Here is a 25,165-nt window from a genome sequence, read left to right as displayed (position 1 = left end):
TGTTTTCCCCTAAATACTCCGCTATTAAACAGCGTTTTTTTGTTACTAACCTTAAAACATACTAGGAGTTAAGTATTGGATAGTTGTGGTCAGGGGCAATGTCTTCCATATTTCCAAAGATTACAGGCCCTGTCCTGGGATGGGGCAAAGGAGTAGGGGTGCAATTTGAAATGGATATGATCAAGAATTCTTGGAAATAAGTAGTTTATTTCCATTCTGTGTGCTACATTGCTGTCCTGGGATGGTTACTCATACTAAAGGAGCTATATTCACCAATTAGAAATGGTTTTATTGAGGGCAATGAAATGATTTTGTTGTCAACAACATCAGAGCATGAATCTGTAGCAGTCATGATAATCTGCTAAGCTTTATTATTAACAAGTCAAAACAGAACAAATTTCATGTGTACTGTGTATTTAGATGTGTAGAACTTAGCTTAACAATTACCCAAAACATTTATCCCATGAATTTTCAGGTTTCAATTTTATGTTAACATATATACATGCATTGATTTAGTCATTCACTCATTCAGACATTTGTTGAACACCTGTATGGGTATCATCCTGGATGTTGAGGATGCAAAGATTTGGGACCTGACCATGACATACTTATTAGGTTTGTAACTAGCAAATCCCTACCTCCTGTCTCCCCTCCCTCTTTGCTACATGATAGGCATAGATTCTGCAGCACCCAATTCAGTGTATCGTTTTCTACCACTGATTTTAGCCAAACGGGTAATCTAAGCTCCTTATTCTGGTGGAGCAACTGTTTGAAAGAGAAATAAACACTACTCATCTTGTCAGCTATTTCATTGGTGCTATTACCAAGCAGATTCCAGATGAGTGCTGTTATTTCATGTAAAGAAACCCCAGCCTTTGGAGTGTTTTGTTAATTAACCTTTAAAAAATATAAATATTTTGCAATATGGGAACAATTTTGAAAGGAGTATTGAGCACATAAATTTAAATTTTTCATCACGTCAGTAGTGGCTTTTTCAAAGATGTAACAACTATAAAGCTTGATCAGAATGTTTAGTAACAGATATCATCTGGTAAATAAGTTTTTCAGGCCCTGCCAGAATTTAGTAATCGTTGCACATTCTATCCAATAGAAACTCTTTGAGTAGCAAAGTTTAAAAAAAGTTAAAGCCAAAAATAAAACAAAGAAGTGAAATAACTTCTCAATTGGAAATATAAAATGTTCTTAAATAAAAATCAGTCATATATCGTCCTTGATTAATGCTGCAATTTAAATTATCTAGCATTGTGCTGCTGCATCTCCGTACCCCAAAAGAAAGCAAATATGTGAACTGTTGCTAAGAAAAGGAGCAAACATCAATGAAAAGACTAAAGAGTAAGTATACTTTTAATAATCAAAAATTAGTGCCATTTTATTTTTTTGAAAATATATTCATTGTTTGGCTGACTTTTTCTCTTTAAGATTCTTGACCCCTCTACACGTGGCATCTGAGAAAGCTCATAATGATGTTGTTGAAGTAGTGGTGAAACATGAAGCGAAGGTATACTTCCTTTTTGGTAATCTTTGGTAATCCAGTGAATTATTTCCTATTTAGCAGATGAAATACCTGACTTCCAAAACCTATTTACTCTCTCATAAGTATTACTTTTTCTCTTCTTAATCTATACTTAAAAATAGTCCTACAGGTACTTTATTTAATATTTTTCTAGAAAGCCTATAGATTTACTCAAAAGTACATTATTCCTATATGTCCTTCCTTCTGTGTATATATCCTTCCTTCCTATATATCTATTCCTTCTACCCATACCCCACTGGTCAAGTTATCCTTAAGGTCTTTTCCTAGTAGTATATTCTTCAGGAAAATATCCCTAGCTAGAGATACACTGATTCTGGTCTATCATCTTTTCCAGTCTTTTATCTTCCATTCCTTGATTACTGTGGTAACTTCCTGTTGTTTACCCCAACCACAGACTTTTTTACACTCTGTTATTTCTGTGACTAAGCCAGAAAACTTAGAACAGGAGGAAATAAAGTAAATTATTTGATTAAAAACCTAGCTCCCCATATTGGGAAGTTACTGGGTTTTAGTTGGCATTTGTACACAAAGCATATTAGTCATGGAATAATTATGTTTTCATCGAAGCTAGAAGTTGTCATTTCTTACCCAGGAATTTAAAAAATAATAAGAGATACACACAGCATCCCAGATTGGAAGAGATGACAGTCACCTAATTCAATAGTTTCACAGTTTTTAGCCATAGATCCTTGCCTTCTTTAAAAAAATCTTCAGTAGAAATCGGTTATATAACAAAGAATGGAACTGCTCTGAGTAAAAGGAGAAGAAATACAGATCCCTTCCCCCAGGTGGCCCCGAGGCTCTTTTCTAAATGTGCTTTGCATAATAGTTTTCTGATCTGTCCTTCCTTACATTTCCACTGAAGGAACCACTTAGAATTCTATAATTTCTTTTTCTGTTGCCTCTCAGTGTCTTGATTTCTCTTTGTTTTGGGGGAATTCTTAATAATGTATAATCTCAATCTTTCCTATTGTAAATTATTGAATAAAATAAAGTTATTTCTGCTTAACTGCTTGGCATACTCATTTGTCTGTTCTATAACTTTTCACTGATTACTTTTTTCATACATGTGATGAATTATTAGAAGACTCTCGGGGTGCGTATTAAATTTGAGTTGTGAAACTCGATGAAATATTCTTAAGGAGGGTGACCATCTATCCAGGTTTGTCCAAAACAGGGATTTCCAGAAACACAGGACTTTAGTGATAATACTGGGGAAGTCCCAGGCAAACCAGGACAAGTTGGTCACCCTAATCTTAAACAGAGTGGTACCCAAATAAAGTTTTCAAGTGGTTATGTTTAATATTTCAGTAAGTTTTGGTATGTGAGTAAAAAGATTGATGTGAATAAAATGCCCTGAGCATTTTAAATGGCTTTTTCGGGTTCCATAAGCCTGGAGATTAGCTATTTATAGTCTAGTTTTGGACTCATTGAGAAAGTCTTTAACTATATCCCCATTTATTCTCCAATTCCATGAATATGAATTGGACAGTGTCTCAAAACACACCAGTGGCCTCAGGATTGTTTGCTGAGGAACTTAATTTCTCAGTTATGTTTTGAAGAATTATTTCCCTGGTAGGGAGAAGTGGGGATGGGGATGAGATTGGGGTGCTACAGGTAATTTTTATTATTAACACTTTCAAAAATAGAACCAAGTTGAAAGAATTTTGTAGAGAATAATTATATACCCATCACCTAGATTCTGTTACTAACATTTTACTGTTATTGTTTTATTACATATTATCACTTTCCCCCTCTTATCAGTATAACCCCCTTTTTTTTTTTTTACACATTTTAAAGTAATTTGCAAATGACTTTGAATTTTTCCCTCCCTAAATACTTCCACGTAGGCCTCATCTAGAGGTCAGTATTCATTTAAAGATTTTTTGGGATATAAAATTTACATACAATGAAATCTAGAAATCTTAAATGTACATTTACTGAATTTTGACTAATGCATACACCCACGTAAACCAAAACTCACCAAGATACAGAATGGTATCTTGTGGCAGAGACAGGGCCCCATCCAAGGTACTCTCGACCCCTAAAGGCAATAACTGTTTTGATGTTTTTCTACATAGATTAGATTTGCCTGTTCTAGGCCTTCATGTCTGAAATCATAGGATATATACTCCTTTGTAAGGCTTTTACCTCGATATAATGTTTTGGAGATTCATTCACATATCCATAGTTTGTTCCTTTTTATTGCTCAGAAGTATTCCATTGTATGAATATACCATAATGTTTATCCCTACAGATGATTTTACATAATAAAAAAGAAGATTCAGCTAGTAGAAATACATGTTTGTAATTTAGTCTCTGGCTTTGTTATTGATTATTGTCTATCTTGGGGTTAGTCTCCACATTTCTGGACCTCAGAGATCCATAAAAATACATGGATTAGACTTTCTTAGGCAATGGCTAACTCTAAAAGCTGAATCTAATAACTTTAATGTCAAACACAGCTGTTACTCAACATCTCACGCTTTTAACCCAAAACTGAGTCTTCCTTCTGATGTCAGCCTTCATGAATTGGTGAATTTATTCCCTAGATTTGAGCATAAATACTTGCTTTAGCACTGGATTATAGGCTTCATAAGATAATAATTGAGAATTTTAGATTAGTAGCAATGTTAAATACATGATTGGATGGTTTTAAATTTTACGTTGAAGCTAATTTAAGCTTTTTCTGCATTGTTCAGGTGAATGCTCTGGATAATCTTGGTCAGACTTCTCTGCACAGAGCTGCACACTGTGGTCATCTGCAGACCTGCCGCCTCCTCCTGAGCTACGGGTGTGATCCTAACATCATATCTCTTCAGGGCTTCACTGCCTTACAGATGGGAAATGAAAACGTGCAACAGCTTCTTCAAGGTATTAAATGCTTCCGTGAAATTAACTTTTTTAATTAACCTTTAAATTTTTTCCCATATCATGTAGGATTTGGTAGTAAAAAGAAAATTTTTTTAGAATTTTTGGCTGTCATTTCTTCCTAATTCATTATACTCAATGCCCAGATGTCATTAAATCTTAATTATGATTTTATTCTGTAGTATTTTATGTTCAATTTCTGAATAAATAAATGACTCTTAAGTTTTTATTTAGAAAGCTTTTAGGAGTAAGATACAATAGCTGTTTCTTTTTAAAGAAGGGAAACTTTAAAAGGTAGATGTCTCTTAGTAGAACAATCATAGAGAGAAAAACTACTCTAAAGACTGGCCCTACTACTTCTTCACTCTTTTTATTTTTTTATTTTTTTATATATAAGGTAGATTTTTGTACAGTTAACTATTTGACTTATTAAAACATATTTAGTGAATTCACTCACATTCATTACACTTAAAAATATTCAGATATAATATCTACATACAATCTAAATAGCTACACATAGGTTAAACATTTCAGCCTAGAAATCTGGTCCCCTGATTTTAAAATGTCTTTGCCTGCGTCTCTGCATTTTACTGAAAGTTAATGGAGTGTCTTCGACATTTCAAAACTCAAATGAGAAGGAATGTAACAGATCAAGTCTTTTGTACCTTTAACAGTCACCCTTGATCAAGATCCTTATACCTGTCGTCTAGAAACCACCTTTTGAGAAAAACACTGCTTGAATAGATGAAGGCAGGTTGATAAAAACCTCCTGGAAACTGACAAAACTGTGAACTAACTACAGGACTGCTTTCAAGATGACCTTTCAAGTATTCCCATGATATACTTCCCCATATACCATGCATTTGTTTCAGTGTAGGTTTTGGCGGTATGGCACTTGTCCTGTTTGGTCATCTAGTGAGGGACATTTACAGTCTTGATAGTTTTATGCTAAGTGCTATTACTTAACCTTTTCAGCTACTTTCTTAGAATAAATTATCAAAGTACAATTTCCAGGTCAAAGGATAATATGTAATTGTCAAATCACCTTCTAGAAAGGTTGTTATGTACCATTTTACACTCTACTACTAACCATGTATGGTAGGACCTGTTTGTCTTGTCAGCACCAGGTATTATTATTCTTAATCTTTTCCTTGGGTGAATTTGTGTATATGTGTGAATTACAGAAGTCCTGGATGCTTTTTTAATGCAAATTATAGAAACTCTGTCATATCGCTCCCCCATTTCCTTTTTGCCCACTAATGAATGAATGAAAAAAGTGTCATTATTTTGCATTTCTAAGATGTATGTTGCAATATTTTTTCCGTTCTTTTTCTTTGCCTTATAACTTTTTAATGCTTTGTTTATTGCCTGGCAGATATTTTTCCAAAGCAATTTTGGTTCTGCTTTTGATATACTACTCTAAGATACTTTTCTACTGCAAGATAAAAAATAATATTCACCTATATTTTCTTCTATATATTTAAGGTGTAATCTTTATACTTGAGTCTTTAATCTGTCTGGTGTTTATTTTGTTCTAAGATACAAGGTACACGTTCTCTTCTTTTTCTATGAAATTTATATGAGCTATGAAACAGAATTTCAGACCTGAAAATGAAAATGACTTCAAATATCTTCTAGTCCAGCTTCTCTCTTTTTAGAATTAGAAAAATCTGAGTCCCGGAAAGTTCAAACGATTTGTCCTAGTCAGCTAGTTAAGGACTAATTAGGTCTCTGGCCATTGCTTTCCTAATTTAATATTTTTCCACCATTCAACAGGCTTGGTTTTAAAACAGGCCATCTTTCATTATTTTATGTTCCTTTACATTACTTAAACCACATTTTATGATTATTCATATTTACATACATTTTGCTTGTGTGTGTGTGTGTGTGTGTGTGTGTTTCAAAAAAAAGTTTTAAGGAAGTCTTACTGTTTTCCTCTACTACCATAGGGATGTCCTACATAATCTACCAAACTATAAAAGAACTCTACTTCCAGATAAGATGCCTCCCTTAAAAAAAGGCTTGGTTCCACCTTCTAAGTAGGAGTTAATCACTCTTTTTCTCTTTTTTTAGAGGGTATCCCATTAGGTAATTCAGAGGCAGACAGACAATTGCTGGAAGCTGCAAAGGCTGGAGATGTAGAAACTGTAAAAGTAAGATATGCTCTTAGGTTTTTTGTTAACTTTGAGTTTTTATTTTGACAGTGTTTAATGAAAATGTACTGTTATAATGAAGAGCCTAGTTATTTATACGTACATTGTTTTAAAAGGTAAATGATGCTAATCAAGTTCTCTACAAATACGGATCGTTGACTAATAAAAGAAACTTATTAGTTTCACATACATTTCTTTAAATGCAGCACAGTCACATTTAAATAACCTCATGTTTATGGAAATGAATTTTGTTTAAAGAACCTATACATTATCACTTTAAAAGAATAAGGTATATCAAATTATTGTCCATTCTTGTTTACATAGATATAACCCATTGAGGTTAAACCCACTGGTAGTTGGATCCTTTGGTTTATTAAAGGGCTTAGGTTATTCCTGCTTTTAGGGTAGGACAATAAAGAGCAAGGGTTTTTACTAATGTTGATATTCTTTCAACTTTTTGTGCACCATGATTTATCATCTGTGTTGCTTTTCTTCCTCAGACATAAATACTTTTCATGCAAACTACTCTTGAGTATTTTGAGTGTTACTGTTATAGTCTTTCTCAGCAAGACTTCCTCATCTAAACCAAAGAGCACAAAAAATTATTCGATTGACTATTTTCTTAATTCTCCAAAGGGTGGTATATAAGCAATAGCATTCTGTTAGTTAATTCATTCCATATAGTGCAATATAATTCTCTTAATGCAGTTCCTTGACTACTGTCATCACTATCATTTCTAGAAACTTGTTAGAAATGCACATTCTCAGGACCCACCCCAGACACGCTGAATTAGAAAATCTGGAGGAGAGACCCAATTCACAGGAAAATTTGAGAACCACTGGTTTCAAGCATTACTTCTCAAACTTTAATGTGCTTACAGATCACCTCTGGATTTTGTTAAAATGCAGATTCTGGTTCAGTAGATGGTGGTCTGACATTCTTAGTTTCCAACAAGCGTCAGTTCGTGCTGATGCTCCTATGATGCCGTGTACCTCTACACATATTTGCCAAAAATGGAACTTAAAATTGCTGATAATTGATACTTAGATCACCTTTCTGTAAATAGGAGTCATGGCAATGATAAAATTTACTTAGTACCAGCTTTAGCAAAACATGATACAGGCGTAGATGAGAGGGATTCCCAATAAATGACAAGATGAGATAAGAAAAAGGAGTAGATAGTTGCTGAGGATGCTGATTTGATGAGACAAGAAAGTAAGTCAGACATTTGAAATTTCTACTAAATGAATGAAAACAAGAAGCCAGAACATGTAGCATCATGTGTATACTGTGTTCCTTCCTATAGAAGTTGTGTACTGTTCAGAGTGTCAACTGCAGAGACATCGAAGGACGTCAGTCTACACCACTCCATTTTGCAGCTGGCTATAATAGGGTGTCTGTGGTGGAGTATCTGCTGCAACACGGAGCTGATGTGCATGCTAAAGACAAAGGGCAAGTACCATCTGTTGCCATGGCCTCTCTTTCCTTTATGTGACCTTTCTAAGAAAATCTGAAAATATTTTTATGATAGTTGGTAGCTCTTTTATTTTAAGGAAGTCTTACAACATTGGCTTAAATATAGCTTCTTAATTTCAGTTAAGATTTTATGATGGTTAGCATTTATATACAGACTTATTTGCATAATGCCCTGTAACATTATAATGGGCAAGGAGATTACGACATTAGTGTGATACTGATTTTGAATATAGTAAAATTTTCAATTTGCATTGAGGATATTTGAATTCTTCCAGTTTATTGTAAAATGATTTTTCTTTAAAAATACACAATTCTCAATTATAAATATTGAGTATATAGATGTTTATTATATTCTCTGCAATTTTAAATATTTCCTCCCTAGCCCCCCAAAAAATAATTCTATTTATGCTTTCACTAAATACTTAGGTTCTATAAAATACAATCAGTACAATCCCTTGAGCAGTTCAAGAAACTTATCGGCCATATGTAATTATTTAAATTAAAACATATCTTTGTGTTGCATTGCTCACTTAGCTTTTCATTTCAGAGGCCTTGTACCTTTGCATAATGCATGTTCTTATGGACATTATGAAGTTGCAGAACTTCTTGTTAAGCATGGCGCAGTAGTTAATGTAGCTGACTTATGGAAATTTACACCTTTACATGAAGCTGCAGCAAAAGGAAAATATGAAATTTGCAAACTTCTGCTCCAGGTATATTTAAGTACTTACTATGGACAGTGTATTACATAGAATGTGTTTGATATTTCTAATAACTCTAACATAAACTAGTAAGGGGATAGAAAGAAAAGTTACGTAATTATCTACCTCAATTTCAGAATAAATGTTGTGAACAGTATTTTAATCTGTATGTTTACCAAACACAGATTTGTTATTGTATAAAGTCAGCTATCATCATGTAACAATTCTCTGATTATCTTAATTTTTCTTATTTAGTACTTTAACTTCAAAATAGTTGATGGATTAATGAAATACCTTATTTTTTAATTTAGTTTAATATTTTGACTATATTATTATAGAAGCCCAATAATATTTAACTGTCTCTATATTCTTTTTATAATTTTTCTGTGTATTAAATTGAACATTAATAAGAATCATGTTAACCTTTAAGGTAATCGCAGTATAAAATGGTTTTCTTTGGCATAGTTACATTGACTCTTTTCTCATTGGCCAAAGGCAGACTTAAGGCAATTCATCTCTTTCTCTTTTTTCACATGCCCAGCATGGTGCAGATCCTACAAAGAAAAACAGGGATGGAAATACTCCTTTGGATCTTGTTAAAGATGGAGATACAGATATCCAAGATCTACTTAGGGGAGATGCAGCTTTATTAGATGCTGCCAAGAAGGGTTGTTTAGCCAGAGTAAAGAAGTTGTCTTCTCCTGATAATGTAAATTGCCGTGATACCCAAGGCCGACATTCAACACCTTTACATTTAGCAGGTAAGTGAGGTTTCACAGACTTAGGCTGGCAACACCTAAGATTCATTTAACCTGAGTAAAATATTTCCTGAAAGTAAACTTAGAAGAGTCAATTCAAGTTCCTTTTAATACCACCATTATACTCTAGTGTATTTGTACAGGACAACTGTTCTTCATGTTCACTTTAGTACTAGTATGTTACATTCAGTAAGAACAATTGAAAGAGGCTCTGCCAGTCACCATGTACTTTGGAACCTTTACTTCAGGTCATCATATTGTTTGAGTTATCTTTGATGAGTGAGTTTTGGCTACAGAAACTTCAAAAGTATTCCTGCGTGAGCCAGCCTTCCTCATGAGAAGCTAAAGCTTTCTCTTCTAATGATAGCTGTTAAGCACAAGAAGGAAAAATATCTTAAAAGACTTTTCAGTAGTTACATAAACCTCTTGCCAGTTATTTGTCGTATTAGTTTTCTAGGCCTGCCTTAACAAAATACTACAGATTGTATGGCTTAAACAACGAAAACTTACTTTCTCACAGTTCTGGAGTTCAAGGTGTTGGCAGGATCAGTTTTTCCTGAGGCCTCTGTCCTTAGCTTCCAGGTAGCCACCTTCTCACTGTATCCTCACATGGCCTTTCCTTTGTTATAAACACACACATGCCTGGGGTGTCTCTCTCTGCATGTCCTAATCTCTTCTAAGGACACCAGTCAGATTGGATTAGGGCCTGTGGCCTCATTTTAATTACATTACCTCTTTAGAGGCCCAGTCTACAAATACAGTGACATTCTAAGGTACTGGTGGTTAAGGCTTCACCATATTGACACAGTGCACCTTTGTTTTTAGTGCAGGTATATAGCATTGTGGTTTTTACAGCTTTTACAGCTGCATTGAAGAAGCTAGAAAATGGGCCATTAAAGTCACTGAGTTACAGCTAGTACTTCAGTGGATTTGCGTCATAGGCATATTTGATTCATACAAGTTTATCTAAACACATGGTTTAAAAAGAGAAAAATGTAATGCAGGTGTTTCTGCCATTTTGTGTGATATCAGAAATGAAAATCTTCTCTGAGTTTCTTTCAGTCTCACAGGCTGGTAACTGTGTTCCTAGTGTATAAGGGATATTTTGGTTATATGAGATTTTTTTACCTTTAAATTCTCACCCCATGTAAGTTGGGACCCCACTGTCCAAGGAAAAGAATTACTCCATCTGTGTGTCTTTTAGAGAATTTTGGAAGTGATAAGCCACAAATGCTAATAACGTGGTGATAAAAAGCTTTTTTACTTCCACTGGCAATCAGGAGTTTCTGTGTAGTTCATGCAAGACAAGATGTGACTTGGCCTCTGATTTGAACTGTGCTGTGCATATTTATTTATATTAGCTTTTTATGGTAGCTTATCTAGAACATTTAACATTGCTATTTAAGTCTGTGTTATCTTTGTAAGTGGCAAATACATTGTAGACACAAAATATTTCTGACCTTTTGGGCAGTGGTATACCTTGAGACCTGGAAGGACTTTTGGATTCACTGTAATACTTAGTTTATGATAGTTGAGTGGTTTTGTTTTTCTTTACTTGATCTTACTTTAATTTTTTTCTTTAGATCTTTAAGCAAAAGAATAAAAACTACAGTAAAAATAAATGTAAATAAAATATTATGAACTGTTTTAAAGTTTCAAGTGATACCTGGTTTTATGTCGGCAAAGTTAGCTCCAGATTTACTTTCAGTCTATGAATATGTGTCACATAAAAAATACTTTACCATAAGCATATGTACTAAGAGAGCTGACAGTTCCCAGGGTGACAGCAGAGAGCTTATGGCATATTTATAAAATACTAAGTTTTACTTCATAGCTTTAGCAACACTTAACAGGTTCTGCTGCCAGACTTGTAGAGATGTGTACCCCTAAGTTCTCTCTAGCAAAAAGCATGTCCTTGTGGCCGTCTGGGGAAATGGGGTCCTGAGACCCATGCTGGGTGCTGTCTCCTGCTCTGCCAGCCACTTGTGTTCCTAACTTGGCTTTTGTATGATTGGATGCCTTTTACTTGTAGCCCTTGAGACCATGTACCAGAGCTGAGTTCAAGAAGTTGTATATAACAACCATAAAGGCAGGGAGTTTGGTAAGAAGGTTTCAAAAGGAAAGATACAAGCCAGTCAGTCAGTATAAATTTGAAAGTGTCTAAACGAATGTGTATCATCACTAAAAGCTTCTAACTTGAGGCCAGTGGCCAGTTTTTCCATCAGATAAAATTTTCATAGGCTACAATGGGGAGTTTCATATTTTTATAGTCTCTTTATTTTTATAATAATGCTTATGCTTTATATAGAGAGTTACATATATGTAGCTATTTTTTATATTTTATATAAAGTAATTTTTCTTCTTTCCTAAATCAGCTGGTTATAATAATTTAGAAGTTGCCGAGTATTTGTTACAACATGGAGCTGACGTCAATGCCCAAGACAAAGGGGGACTTATTCCTTTACATAATGCAGCATCTTATGGGGTAAGTTCTTTCATGTTTACCTTTAGAAATCTCTGACATTTTCAAAGTGAAAATCAGTATTACAGTTCAAAGTTTGACTCATTTTATAGAGAAGTAAATATGAGGGCTAAAGAGGTTAAATAACTTCCAAGTTTTAATTCTGAATCCGTTGTGAGCTTGCTGTGTGGTGTGCAGCACATTTTGTCATTCATTTTATTATCTTCCTTAGCACCTCTCTTTTATTTTTACTGAGATGTTGGTGCCCAGGAAACCCACTGGGATTCATCGGAACCTGTAGAGATTCAGATGCATTGTTCCTGACTTTTTACCGCCCTAAATGTTACAACCAATATTGATCATCTTCAGCAGTATAGTTTGAATAATTGAAGTAGGCTGCTGGTTTATAAATTGATGTTCAGCAGCTTTAACATTTGAATAAATGAGAAATTGTTGAAGTCATGTTAGTTTAGTTCCCTTTGCAGAATTCTTCACATTTTCTAGATAGTTTCTCAAGCTATTGAAATGTCTACTGTAATTTTTAATTGCCCATAAATTACAATGTTGAGGAGAAACAATTTTTCTTTTCATTTCCGACTAAGTATAAAAACATGGAAAAATAGGTATATGGCTAGTTTCTCTTTAGAAACTAAAGTGTGATAAAATAAAATTTCAGACTGTAACAGGAGTATTTTCTTTTACAGCATGTAGATGTAGCAGCTTTACTAATAAAGTATAATGCATGTGTCAATGCCACGGACAAATGGGCTTTCACACCTTTGCATGAAGCAGCCCAAAAGGGACGAACACAGCTTTGTGCTTTATTGTTGGCCCATGGAGCTGATCCTACTCTTAAAAATCAGGAAGGACAAACACCTTTAGATTTAGTTTCAGTAAGTGATGGGCTCTTTGAAAAATCTTAATGTTTTTCTCACTTTTTAAAATTCACTTGGTATATATACAATATCTTCGTGGTGAATGTGGCAAAATCTGGTTTTTAGCCCAATTTAAATGTAGGATTTCTTTGGTATTAATATATAATAAGTAAATAATAGGATTGTCAATCAGTTACTGTGTCCTGAGTACTTTGGGAAATGGGAAAAAGAAGTCCAACTGCTAATGTTATTTGGGAAACAAAATAGGCACAGGCCTTCAGTGGGTGCTGTTAACAGTGCATACAGTGCAAGATAGTACAAGATAATGGGTCTTGATGAAGTCCCCAGCTGGAGCCATTGCCCTCAAGGTGCAGCCATAAAGCCTGCTTCTAGTAGAGCTTCTCTTCCCTTCCATACTCCCTCCTCCAAAATTTCCTATTCTTTATTCCACCAGAATTGTTGAAACAAGCTTATTCTTCCAGTTTATTCTAGAAGTCCTTTTTTCCTTCCTATCCCGAGGAACTTGTGTAGAAGTCTCCATTCTAGCCTCTGCCTCTGCTTTGGCCTCTGTGACACAGGTGCCTCTTTTGCTGCTACTACTGGAGAAATTGACCAGAGCAGTGAAGGGAAAGGTAGAAGAAATCCTCGAGTTAGGAAGAAAGGGAAGTCTCTTCTGCAGACTGCGTTGTACTGAGAAAGATTCAATTGTTCCAGGTTGCATTGAGGAGCTGATGTAGTTCAGCTGCATTGGAGGTTAAATAGATTTTTCTCAGTTTGACAACCCAACCACATCTGCAAGATTTTTTCGGAGAAATGGTTTTCCCATTCCAAACTATCTTGGAAGTGAACTTTTCTAAATCAATCTGCCCATTTGTTATGTTAGTCCATCAGATGTAATTGACAATGAAGCAAAGTGCACTAGAGAACATATATGGGCTTTAGGGTCAAACAGACCTGCCTTAGAATTCCAGCTCTGCCACTTACATATCGTTGCCCAATCTTGCAAGTTGCCTAACCTCTAAGCCTCAGTTACCTCATCTATAAATGGGGATAAAATATGTCTGGTTAATATGAGAATTAAATGAGGTAAAGTCCTTGGCATGGTGTCAGGTACATAAAAAGGACCCAATAAATGGTGCTAATATCATTTTAAATTTTTATATACAAACTATGTGTGCAGTAGGAGTCCTCAGACTTGAGGGAAGAAAAAGCTGAGGATTGGAATAGGAGGTTTAAATGATTAACCATGAAAACAAGTACTGATTTACTTCTTGCGAAATGTTAATTAGTGTCTTAACTGAGCATTAGGAAAGAATGGTATATGTCACTAATTAAGTTTATGTACCAGTAAATTTGGGGATTTTTTTTCCATTCTAGCAAATTTGATTAAAATAATTATCTTTGTTACCCCCCAAAATTATGATTTTATTTTCATGCTTTGCCATATTTAACAGTTTTATTTTGATTCTGTGTGTCGTGGAAGAGATTTTCTGAATTATGTTTTATATTTAAGAAGTTGAGCTAAATATCACTTAGTTGCTTCACTTTTTAAAGTAACCTTTTTTAATAATACACAATTCTAGTGCATATCTGCTGGGTTTTTGTCACATTTTTAAATGCATCCTATTGGGTATAGTAGAATTGTAAAACTTGCTTATCACAGATTTCATCTCTCTCTGACATGTACTCTAGGCAGACGATGTTACTGCTCTCCTAACAGCAGCCATGCCTCCTTCTGCTCTGCCTTCATGTTATAAACCTCAAGTACTCAATGGCATGAGAAGCCCAGGAGCCACTGCAGATGCTCTGTCTTCAGGTCCATCCAGCCCATCAAGCCTTTCTGCAGCCAGCAGTCTTGATAACTTATCTGGAAGCTTTTCTGAACTGTCTTCAGTGGTTAGTTCAAGTGGAACAGAAGGTGCTTCCAGTTTGGAGAAAAAGGAGGGTAAGACATTCTACAAAAACAACTTTCTAACTTGTATTGTAGCCACATATTTGGCATTTGGCATGCTAAGAAGTATTTTTTTAACCTTAAATACAACTGTTAATATCAGATTAATTAATATAGTCTCAAAGTTTTAGACTTTTATTATTTTCCTTACATAATTATTAAAATTCCTAATGAAACTTTCTCCTTCCAAGTTGAGAGATTTGATGCGACTAACCTACTCTTCAGTTGTAAATGTGCTTTTGGAAAGATTTAGAAGTCCTTTTGGTTAAGTAGTTATGCCTTTATTTATCTCTTCCAGTGTATTATTATAGACTTGTGAAATACTTTTTACACCATGTCAAAATACCCAATTTTGAAGATCGTCCTTTAAAAAGGAGAGGAAAAGACACACACATACCTGCATCCTCTATAAAGCCATTCTCTTTTTACTTTTTATCTGTCAAAATTTATCTCACCCTATGTGACTTTGTGGAACTTGTTTTCATAAACTTTTTTGTGAAGTAGCTTACAGCCTCAAAGATAGGGAAACTTTCTTTTTTTTAGTGGAGATAAAATTGACATATAATGTTAGTTTCAGCTGTATGAAAACTTATTATAAAAATACAGTTAAAAATAATTTTTTTTTTTAATGAAAAGATTTTTTTTTAAAACCGGAGAGTGCCCCGTTGGTTAATTGCTTCTTCTAATGATGATGTTTTATAGCTTTCTCTTTGCAATTTTTGATGTTATGTTCAGTATTATATCCCGAGTAGTTACTAATATTTTGCTTCATTTTTACTTTCTTCATGTATATAGTAATAGCACAAAACTTCATTGTTATAATGTTGATATATCATTATTCTGATGTGAAACATTGTTCTGAATTTTTTTTATTTTCCAGTTCCAGGGGTAGATTTCAGCATAACTCAGTTTGTAAGGAATCTTGGGCTCGAGCACCTAATGGATATATTTGAGAGAGAACAGGTGAGTAGATGAATTGTTTTTCCTTGGTTTGGTGTTTTAGGAAACCTCAAGGAAGAGGTGGGACATATTTGAAATGCTCTGAACCATTCAACCTGTTTTGAGAGTGAGGGTTTTTTAAGAAACTGAAAATCACTTACTCTTCTAATTTGGCTTGATCTTGGAATTTCTATTTAGTTTATTAGCATGTAAAAATTGACTATTGGGTAGTAATAGTAAAATAGCTTTCATGAAAGGAAAGTTTACTTATTCAACGCTTAAAATAAGTTATCTTTAAGCCATGTTTGCTTAGTTCTGTTGTGTCAATCACTACCCACTTTAAGCTGACACTTTGCTAGCCTCTATAGAAAGGTATGTAGATATGCAAACTATATATCTGGACTTTTCTAGAACAGTCCCAATTTACAGTATTCTTTTAGAATATAATTACTGAATTTTTGGTTCAGAACATATACTTACTATAGATTTGTACCCTAAGGAACTTTCGAGCTAGTTATGGAGCTATAGCAAGAACATATGAAGAGTTAAGTTTTGGGCATACATTTTAGAAATTCCAATAAAGAGACAGTTATTGCGAGCTGTACTGTTTAGGGAAAGTTTCATGGACTATGTGTGAATAAAACAGGATTTTAAAGAATGTCTTGTTTCACCAAGTGGGAATATACATTTGAGAAAAAGGGGTTAGTCTGAACAATGATGCAAAAGTACAAGTTAGCATAGCCTGGAGAAATCATTGAAGGTATTGTATAAATAGGTTGGATGTAGAGGGATGGTGGAAAAGATAAATGTACCTGAATATGGTTTATTTGAAAGTGCATTATTGTATGGCAATTTAGTTCTCAGGTTCTTATGCTAAATGAAAATAATGATATTTTTTGGCCACTTACGGCTCAACTTTCTGTTTAACTAGATTAGCTAATTACCGACAACTTTTCAATTTCAGTTTAACAACTGTTTTATTTTCATCCCTAAGCTATTCTAAAGAATTTGAAGTAAATGTATAAATCTAATACATTGTGAGATCACCAATATATGAATGTCCACCAGATGAGTAAGTCTTCTAAACAGTTTTATCCTCTTTTGTAAGATCACTTTGGATGTATTAGTTGAGATGGGACACAAGGAACTGAAGGAGATTGGAATCAATGCTTATGGACATAGACACAAACTAATTAAAGGAGTTGAGAGACTTATCTCTGGACAACAAGGTATTTCATTTTAAATCATTACTATCATTAATTTAACAGTTTACATAAAAGCAGCCCTCCACTTACTAAATGATAATGTAAAAATCTGTAAGAGAGAGTCCATTTAGTAGGAAAAGCACTAATAAGGATTTGAGAAACTTATAATCAAGTCTTAACTCTGCTACTGTTAAGCTTCCTGAGCTGCTGCTGTTTACTGTGTGAATCAAAGGAAAATTTCTGGGCCGTTCAGAAATTTGGGGATTGATTTAGCTCTGAAGTTATATTTCTGTTATTTGTAGTCAGTTATTTCTGAAGTTATTCTAGCTCTAAAATTTTATGATTCTAAAAGATCTGAAACTTGGATATCTCATATGTTATGGTAATATAATAGGTAATGACAAGGTGTTCAGGCCTGCACATAAAACAGTTTGTAAATCTCTCTTTCGTTGTAAATAGCTGAATCCTAAAGGTATGCAGTGAAAATACTAGGAAACAGTAATGTTGCAACTGAGGAAATTTAACAAAATTGAACATTTTTATTTCTCCTGAATGTTGGTACCTAAGGAAAATGCAAGTTGTATTCATTCAACAGGTATTAACACTTCCTATGTACCAGGTACTGGATATAAAAAGGTGAATTAAGTGTCAAAACCGTATTTTAACATCATTGTGAAATTGAGGAAATTATTTACCCTGGGATTAGAGCATCTATAATTGAAGTCCTGGCTATACAACTAGGGTTAAAGATAAACCTCCACTAGCAAAAAATGAAGGAATTTTCAGGGAAGAATGTATGCTAGACAGGATAGGGTCCACCTCTTGAAGAAAAAAAAAGAGTACCTCTAAAAATTAGTTGATTCAAGCTAAGGAATGCTTTAAACTAGAGTTCTGGAATAGGATCAGTTAAAGGTAGATGCATTTTATTTGCTTGGTAGGGACTAGGGCCTAGGGCAAAATGTTTAAAATGTGAGATAGTCTTGGATATTTCTAGTATAGATGACAAAATTGTATAAGATAAAGAAGAGGAAAAACCCATGGCTCCCTGGGATGTTAGTATACAATATAAATAGCACCATAATGAAGAGGAACTAGAACCCTCAGTTGTGGACTGCCATTGTGACTCTACTAGAACAATACTGATCTGGTAGGGTAACAGTTGCGATTGAGTACTGGAATAACAAGGGTCATTTAGGAAAGCAGCAAGTTAAAAAAGAAAGCAGGTAGTGTTTGTACATTAAATACATCATAGTGTCTGGCACACAGTTATTAAGACTTCATTGAAATGCTCAGGAAACAATGACAGAAACAGACACTGCCTCTAAGTGGCAGAGATACATACCTCTGTGCCACTTCTGGTCCTGTAGTCATTCTGATACACCCAGCTACAGTTGGATAAGAACATTCATTCCTACCTGGAATAGAAACATGGTCATAACACAGAATGTTTTCTAAGCTGACACATCAGGGTCACTTGGCCTGCGTAAAAAGTTAATCTATCTCATCTTCATTTGAAGCCAGGATTCTGTACCTACATTTTACCTAATTTGCAGATTGGAACTAGTGGTAATCTTGTGACATTCTCTCATCTTGCTGACATAAAAGCCGTAGCTATCACTCAGTGCATCAAGTCAATAGATAACTTGTCCTTATCTTGCAGCATTTTCAAGCCTCTTTCTTCTGGGTGGTCTGAAGATGCCTTAGTTAAGCATTTGTTGGACTTGATTCTGTTAAATCTTTATTCTGTAAAATATTGACCTCTGTATAGTCTCCATACTTCCTCTAGACATTGTAATTCAGCCATACCTATAAGTCTGTCAGAGTTTGGCATGTTGGTGGTAGTCTGGTTATTCGGACCAGAACTCAGAATTAGAATCATGCTCTTAATCTCTAGAGGCAAACCACTATGCATTAACCCAGTAGTAAAGGATTTAATCCCTACCTGGGAAAACAGCGGAAATTTGGAGATGTTGTTGCAGAAATTAAAGGAGAATTGTGCTGTAAATATACCAAAGAAATTAGAAAATTCTATTTAAGATTCCATTTAGAAAGCTTTTGTGAGAATAAAGATACAAAAATCTATGTAGTTAATCTTAACCATTGACATTCAGAAAATACGACAAATTCATTGCTGAGTTAAAGAATCTATTATGGGTTAGAATAAGCACTCCATAGTTAGTAAATTTTATGGACTTCTCATTCTAGGATAATTTTAAATTACCTGAAGCCATGCAAGTTTCTGTCATAATTCTTCCTCATCCCGTGTTTCTCCAAAAATAAGACCTACTCGGACCATCAACTCCAATGTGTCAATTGGAGCAAAAATTATATTAAAAATTAAATTATATTACATTAAAATAAAACTGGGTCTTATGTAATATAAGACTGGGTCTTATATTCATTTTTGCTCCAAAAGACACATTAGAGCTGATGGGCTGGCTAGGTCTTACTTTCAGGGAAACACAGCAGTTACAAAAAATAAAAGGACTAAACGCTGAAAGGGCTGCACATTTAGTAAAGGAAATAATTTGAAGAAGAAAATGTGTGACAAATTTATTAAGAATTGGAGATGAAGAATAAAGATGTTCTGAAACTATTCCCATAAAATCCTTATAACTTGTGAGGTCAAATATTAGTAGTTTAAATGCAGTGTGGTGTTCTAGTTTGGATCCTGGAACAGGAAAAGGACATTAGTGGGAAAAACTGGTGAAATCTAAAATGTTTTTAAAAATTGGTCGTAAGCATCAGATAAATCAGGTGGTTATTGTTGGTTGATGTTAATTGGGTTTTTTTGGCAATTTTTTTTTTACCTCAAATTTCATTGGCTAGGTCTTAACCCATACTTAACTCTGAACACTTCTGGAAGTGGAACAATTCTCATAGATCTGTCTCCTGATGATAAAGAGTTTCAGTCTGTGGAGGAAGAGGTATGTTGCTATAGCTTAAATAAATATTGGTTCAATAGCTAAGTATCCTGGAGGTTTCCAGATCTGCTTGAAAGTGTAGTAGGGTGTTTTAGTTGTCTCTAACTCTATCATCTGGAAAAGTTTAAAAATCATTTAAGATACACTCCCTCAATAAACCTTAATTCTGATAACTTGGTCCAGCACTACAGTTAACACTAATATGGAGTTCTGTATTAGTTAGAGGTTGTTGTCATTTGTGGGGAAAGGCTAATGTTCCGTCCCTTCACTAAGGCAATTGCAAAACCCAGTATCCCAGACAAAACCCAGAACGTGTGGATACTACTTATCCAGGAAATTTTTCTTCCAGCTCTCTTTCCACAAAGTTCTTGAATCCACTGAAATCTTTTAATATGCCTTCCACTTTGAAAACATGTGCCCTATATGTCGGAGTTGAGCTCAGAGATACAAAATTGAGTGAGACTTAGTTCTAAAACTCAAGAAACTCCAACTCTCAATGAAATACAAATTGTGCTTTATTAGGACAAAACAAATCGGAACAAATAAATCTTTGTTGTTTTTTAGTATGGTGTTTAGCTTTGTTAAGCTCACCGATGCATCCAGTTGTCTTTTTCTTCCTTTAGTTTGCATTACATAGTTTCCACCTATAAAGGCTGTTTTCAGATTGATTGTACTAGCTAACAGCTATCGCCAGAAAATAGTACTTGTGAACTCACAGAATTCTTATTCCTTAAAATAACAAAAATATTAAAAGCCCACATTATATTCTCAAAAATAGACTCATATGAGTCAAGGACCATGTTTCCCAAATCAGAAAAGACAGAAAAGCTAATGGACATATATTTGAAATATTTTTTCCATCAGATGCAAAGTACAGTCCGAGAACACAGAGATGGTGGTCATGCAGGTGGAATCTTCAACAGATACAATATTCTCAAGGTAATAAGTTAGTAAAAATTAAGTTTGCTGTGACCGTAATTTTCAAAGCTCAAAGCCATAATTAACTTTCATCTATCCAGCCCAATAAGTCTTTGACTTGGCATCAGGGGATATTTGGGGAAAGATTATATCCTTGGGAGCTTAAGATTCTCAACATCCTGTACTGTATTCTATAACCAATAATTCAGCACTTGTTGAACATATTCAAGTTTAGAGGTTATGCTTTATCTTAGGGTAATGAAAAATCCTGTAGGTGTCAGACTATATAAACTACTACGGTATTAAGGTTACTCTGCAGTAATAAAGCTGAGTAATTTTGTGGCAAGTGAAAGGACTCCATCTTTATTGTTATATTGTGCTTTTTTTATCTGTCCTAACTGTAACTACGCCAGATTTCTGCGAGTCACCATGGATGTCACATGTATAATTTTTTGTTAATATTTTTTTTTTTTTTTTTTAAGATTTTATTGGGGAAGGGGAACAGGACTTTATTGGGGAACAGTGTGTACTTCCAGGACTTTTTTTCCAAGTCAAGTTGTTGTCTTTTCAATCTTAGTTGTGGAGGGTGCCGTTCAGCTTCAAGTTGTTGTCCTTTCAGTCTTTGTTGTGGAGGGCGCAGCTCAGCCCCAGGTCCAATTGCCGTTGCTAGTTGCAGGGCCCACCATCCCTTGCAGGAGTCGAACTGGCAACCTTGTGGTTGAGAGGATGCGCTCCAACCAACTGAGCCATCTGGGAGCTCAGTGGCAGCTCAGCTCAAGATGCTGTGTTAAATCTTAGTTGCAGGGGGTGCTGCCCACCATCCCTTGTGGGACTCGAATTGAACTGGCAACCTTGTGGTTGAGAGCCCACTGGCCCATGTGGGAATAGAACTAGCAGCCTTCGGAGTTAGGAGCACGGAGCTCCAACTGCCTGAGCCACCGGGATGGCCCCTCACATTTATAATTTTATTAGTACTCCCTCTGTACCTTCCTCTTTTCTAAAAAGTCTTTTAAAATGTTTTAAGTCTTTCTGATGAGAGTCCTGTATCCTTATTGCTATCAAGTTACTCTTCTCAGGATCTTTTCCAACTTTGCTATGGTTTTCTTGAACTATAGCAAGCAAAACTGTATGCTCTACTTGAGATGCATAATGATTTTGTAATAATTATATTGATATATTCTTATTATAAAAATAAGATGGTTAGAATTAAAATGTGATAAGTAATCTTTCTAATACCTAAATTTTCAACTCAAAAGTGAACAGTCTCTTTAGGCTGCTGTATTATTGTTTCACAATAACAGACTATTATGAGTATAATATTAGATGTCATATTTTAGAATTAGTGAATACCAAAAGTATTCATTGAAGTTGCTATGTTTATAGTATTAGAAATTATATGATTTAAAACATATATTTTTCAGATAAAGTATCATACTTCTGGGAGTTCCTTTTTATTAGTTTATATCATAGTATGACACAAAAATGACATTTTGGTATTTCCATTCATGGGCATATATAATAATTTTTTAAAAGAGAATTATACCTATTAACAGGCAAATTTTCAATCAGGTCCACTTTGTCTGCAAACAGTAACATGTGTAAAAGTTTGTTAACAGTGAAAGCAGGCGAGAAGGTACTCGTTTGATTTCCAAAATAGAAGCATACCTTGTTTTATTGTGCTTCACTTTATTGAGCTTCACAGATACTGCATTTTTTACAAATTAAAGGCAAGATCCTCCACCAACAAAAAAATTACAAGTAACTTTAAGCAATACTTACTTTATTGCTGTGGTCTGGGACCGAAAACCACAAATATCTCTAAGATATGCCTGTAGTTGAATTTTAAAAAGATAAATGCTGTTTTCTTCCTCTATAATTTTATTTTAATGCAATATTTAATGAAAATTTTTTCAATGATAAGACTTTTTATCTTTCATAAATGAGATTTGTTTGTGCCAATTGTTTTCCTTGATTTTGTCAGTGGCAGTATTTTGAATTCTTTTGAGCCAAAACTAAAACCACCAGCTCCCAGATGTGCTCTAGGACCAGCGGGGGGCTGTAGCACCTTTAAACACAGCTAAGAAACAGCTAGGATTATGAAATTGGACTCTGCAAATACTCCAAATGAGACCAGCATCCATCTTTAACTGTTCTCCAGACAAAAATTTTAGGAATCGGAGGGACAGGGGAAAGATAAAGGCATTAGTGGGTGGGTGGGTGGGTGTGTGTGTGTGTGTGTGTGTGTGTGTGTGTGTGTTTTAAGAATGTTTTTTGCTGTGGCTATTTCAAATATTTTTAATTAAAAATAGATAAAGGTAGTTCTTTGAGCTCCATAAAGCAGTGGGGGGGGGAATAGTGTTTACTCTTTTTTAATACTTGTATATAGAACTCAACATGTCTAATTTAGAGATGTTCCAGTAATAATTCTAAACTAATGAAAGTGCAAGTATTTTAATATGTCTCTTTTTTCCCTTTGAAGTTTTCAATTTCCAAAATGTAGCTGTGTTTCCATCTTTATAGTTGGAACAGAGTTAACTAAAATAATACATAGTTTAAATTTCAGAGAAAAGTTTTGCCTCTTCTGGCTATGTGGCCCATTTTTTGGTTAAGATGAACAAATAGGTAAGTAATTTTTATGACCTAAAAATGTGATTTTTCCGGTTTCTTTTTTATAGATTCAGAAAGTTTGTAACAAGAAACTATGGGAAAGATATACTCACAGAAGAAAAGAAGTTTCCGAAGAAAACCACAACCATGCAAATGAAAGAATGCTATTTCATGGTAAGATTCCTCTCCCTCTACCCTATCACCACCCTCCTCTACATTAGGATGGTTTTTGTCAGGTATGAAATAATAATGAATCTGCATATTTCTCATACCTTTTTAAACAAAATAAACATTATTTTTCTAAATTTTACATTTATATTTGTATTTTTAATCTCTTTTGAATTTGTATATTTTACAATGGATTGTTTATAAATAGGATTACCATAATGGAAAAACTATAGAAATGGGAATGTTGATGGTTCATATTTTCCTTTTTTTTTTTTTTTTTTTTTAATTGGGGAACCATGTGTTTCTCCAGGGCCGCTCAGCTCCAAGTCCAGTCGCCGTTTTCAATCTTTGGTTGCAGGGGGCGCAGCCCACCATCCCATGCGGAACTGAACTGGCAACCTTGTTGAGAGCTCGTGCTTTAACCAACTGAGCCATCCAGCCACCTTCCTTTTTTCTTTATGTAGTAGATTTTTCTACTGATCACTCAGAAAATGTGTATTTTACTTTTACTTAGTTGATTGGATTAAAATAAGATCTGAGAATCACCTCAGAAGAATGTATGCGTCCTAGTATGACTTTGACTCTTCAGTGTCAGAGCTATACAGAGGGTGCCAAGGTGCCAAAAAATGTACACACGTTTTCAGAAAGGAAAAAACTGTTATTAAAATTATGCTGATGGTAACCACTTTGAGCACCTCTTATAATTGCAGAAGTCAAACAAGACCTGTATTCATCTTTTATCAGTATATATTGAGTACTACAATTTTAATACAGTTTTTTCCTTTCTTAATATGTGTATATATTTTTTTGGCACCCTTTGTGTTTAACTTCATTATTAAAAGAGCCATTGTCATTGAACTTGTTTTCAGAGAACTTTTGTTGAATTGAGAGCACCATTACTTACCAGTCTTGACATTTCCTGGGTTTTTTTAATATTCTTAGTTGGTCTTTTATATTGTTAGATTGGTCTTTCAAGTTTATAGCAAATATAAACATAGATATTAATGTATTTATCAAGTCTTGAAGCATATTACCTATAATAGCTCCAATCTGTTCCTTCATTTGGGCTTGATTGCAGAAAATTTTTGAGACCTGTAAAGTTCTATAAAACACAGCATTTTAATTTCTCAATCCCCTGGGAGACTGGCTGCAGCAGTCTGAATTGGTGTATAATATCTAAATGGTACTTGGCACAGAGCATAATATTTATGTATTGACTTGATGGTTATAATGAATGATTTTTCTGTTTTATAAATGGTTTTGATTTCTTTTTCAAATTAATTCAAATAAGTGATTCTGTTCTTCAGTATTTCTGTAAAGTGGAATTCAGTGTATTTTCCTGTCTCTTTGTGAATGGAGACATTGATGAAGCAGTTAGCTGTTATATTGGCTTTTCTCGGCTCCCACCTTCACCCTATTCCCCAGCCTAGTTCCCAGGCTCCATGCCTCCTCCCATTTGGCTAACTCTGCTTCTTGGCACACATGCAAGGAAGAAGAAAAAAGAAGTCAATATGCAGGGAATGAAGGAACATACCCATTTGCAGATTGAATCATATGTAGCAGATGATGAAAGGCAGAGAAGTGGAAGGATAGGAGAGAAGC

The 25,165-nt window shown here is 34.5% G+C and overlaps 1 protein-coding gene across 3 annotated transcripts in view; it reads left to right on the top strand.

Moving 5' to 3' along the window:
• The window catches only part of TNKS2 (tankyrase 2), a 55,292-nt gene that overhangs the window by 23,292 nt on the left and 6,835 nt on the right, over nt 1-25,165 (top strand). Inside the window, exons 10-24 of one of the 3 annotated variants that reach the window (XM_019739258.3) lie at nt 1,262-1,353; nt 1,441-1,519; nt 4,258-4,429; nt 6,500-6,579; nt 7,887-8,032; nt 8,604-8,769; nt 9,299-9,518; nt 11,891-12,000; nt 12,681-12,869; nt 14,544-14,796; nt 15,683-15,765; nt 16,850-16,970; nt 19,776-19,873; nt 20,735-20,809; nt 23,464-23,569. In XM_019739258.3, the coding sequence (XP_019594817.2) occupies nt 1,262-1,353; nt 1,441-1,519; nt 4,258-4,429; nt 6,500-6,579; nt 7,887-8,032; nt 8,604-8,769; nt 9,299-9,518; nt 11,891-12,000; nt 12,681-12,869; nt 14,544-14,796; nt 15,683-15,765; nt 16,850-16,970; nt 19,776-19,873; nt 20,735-20,809; nt 23,464-23,569 (1,990 nt within the window). The remainder of the gene's footprint in view (nt 1-1,261; nt 1,354-1,440; nt 1,520-4,257; nt 4,430-6,499; nt 6,580-7,886; nt 8,033-8,603; nt 8,770-9,298; nt 9,519-11,890; nt 12,001-12,680; nt 12,870-14,543; nt 14,797-15,682; nt 15,766-16,849; nt 16,971-19,775; nt 19,874-20,734; nt 20,810-23,463; nt 23,570-25,165) is intronic. The other 2 variants (XM_019739266.3, XM_088791956.1) reach the window with 2 other exon arrangements.

Source organism: Rhinolophus sinicus, chromosome 15, assembly GCF_057876585.1.
Source record: "Rhinolophus sinicus isolate RSI-liver-muscle chromosome 15, RSI-T2T, whole genome shotgun sequence".
NCBI classification, from domain to species: Eukaryota; Metazoa; Chordata; class Mammalia; order Chiroptera; family Rhinolophidae; genus Rhinolophus; species Rhinolophus sinicus.
This window is presented reverse-complemented; position numbering and strand designations above follow the sequence as displayed.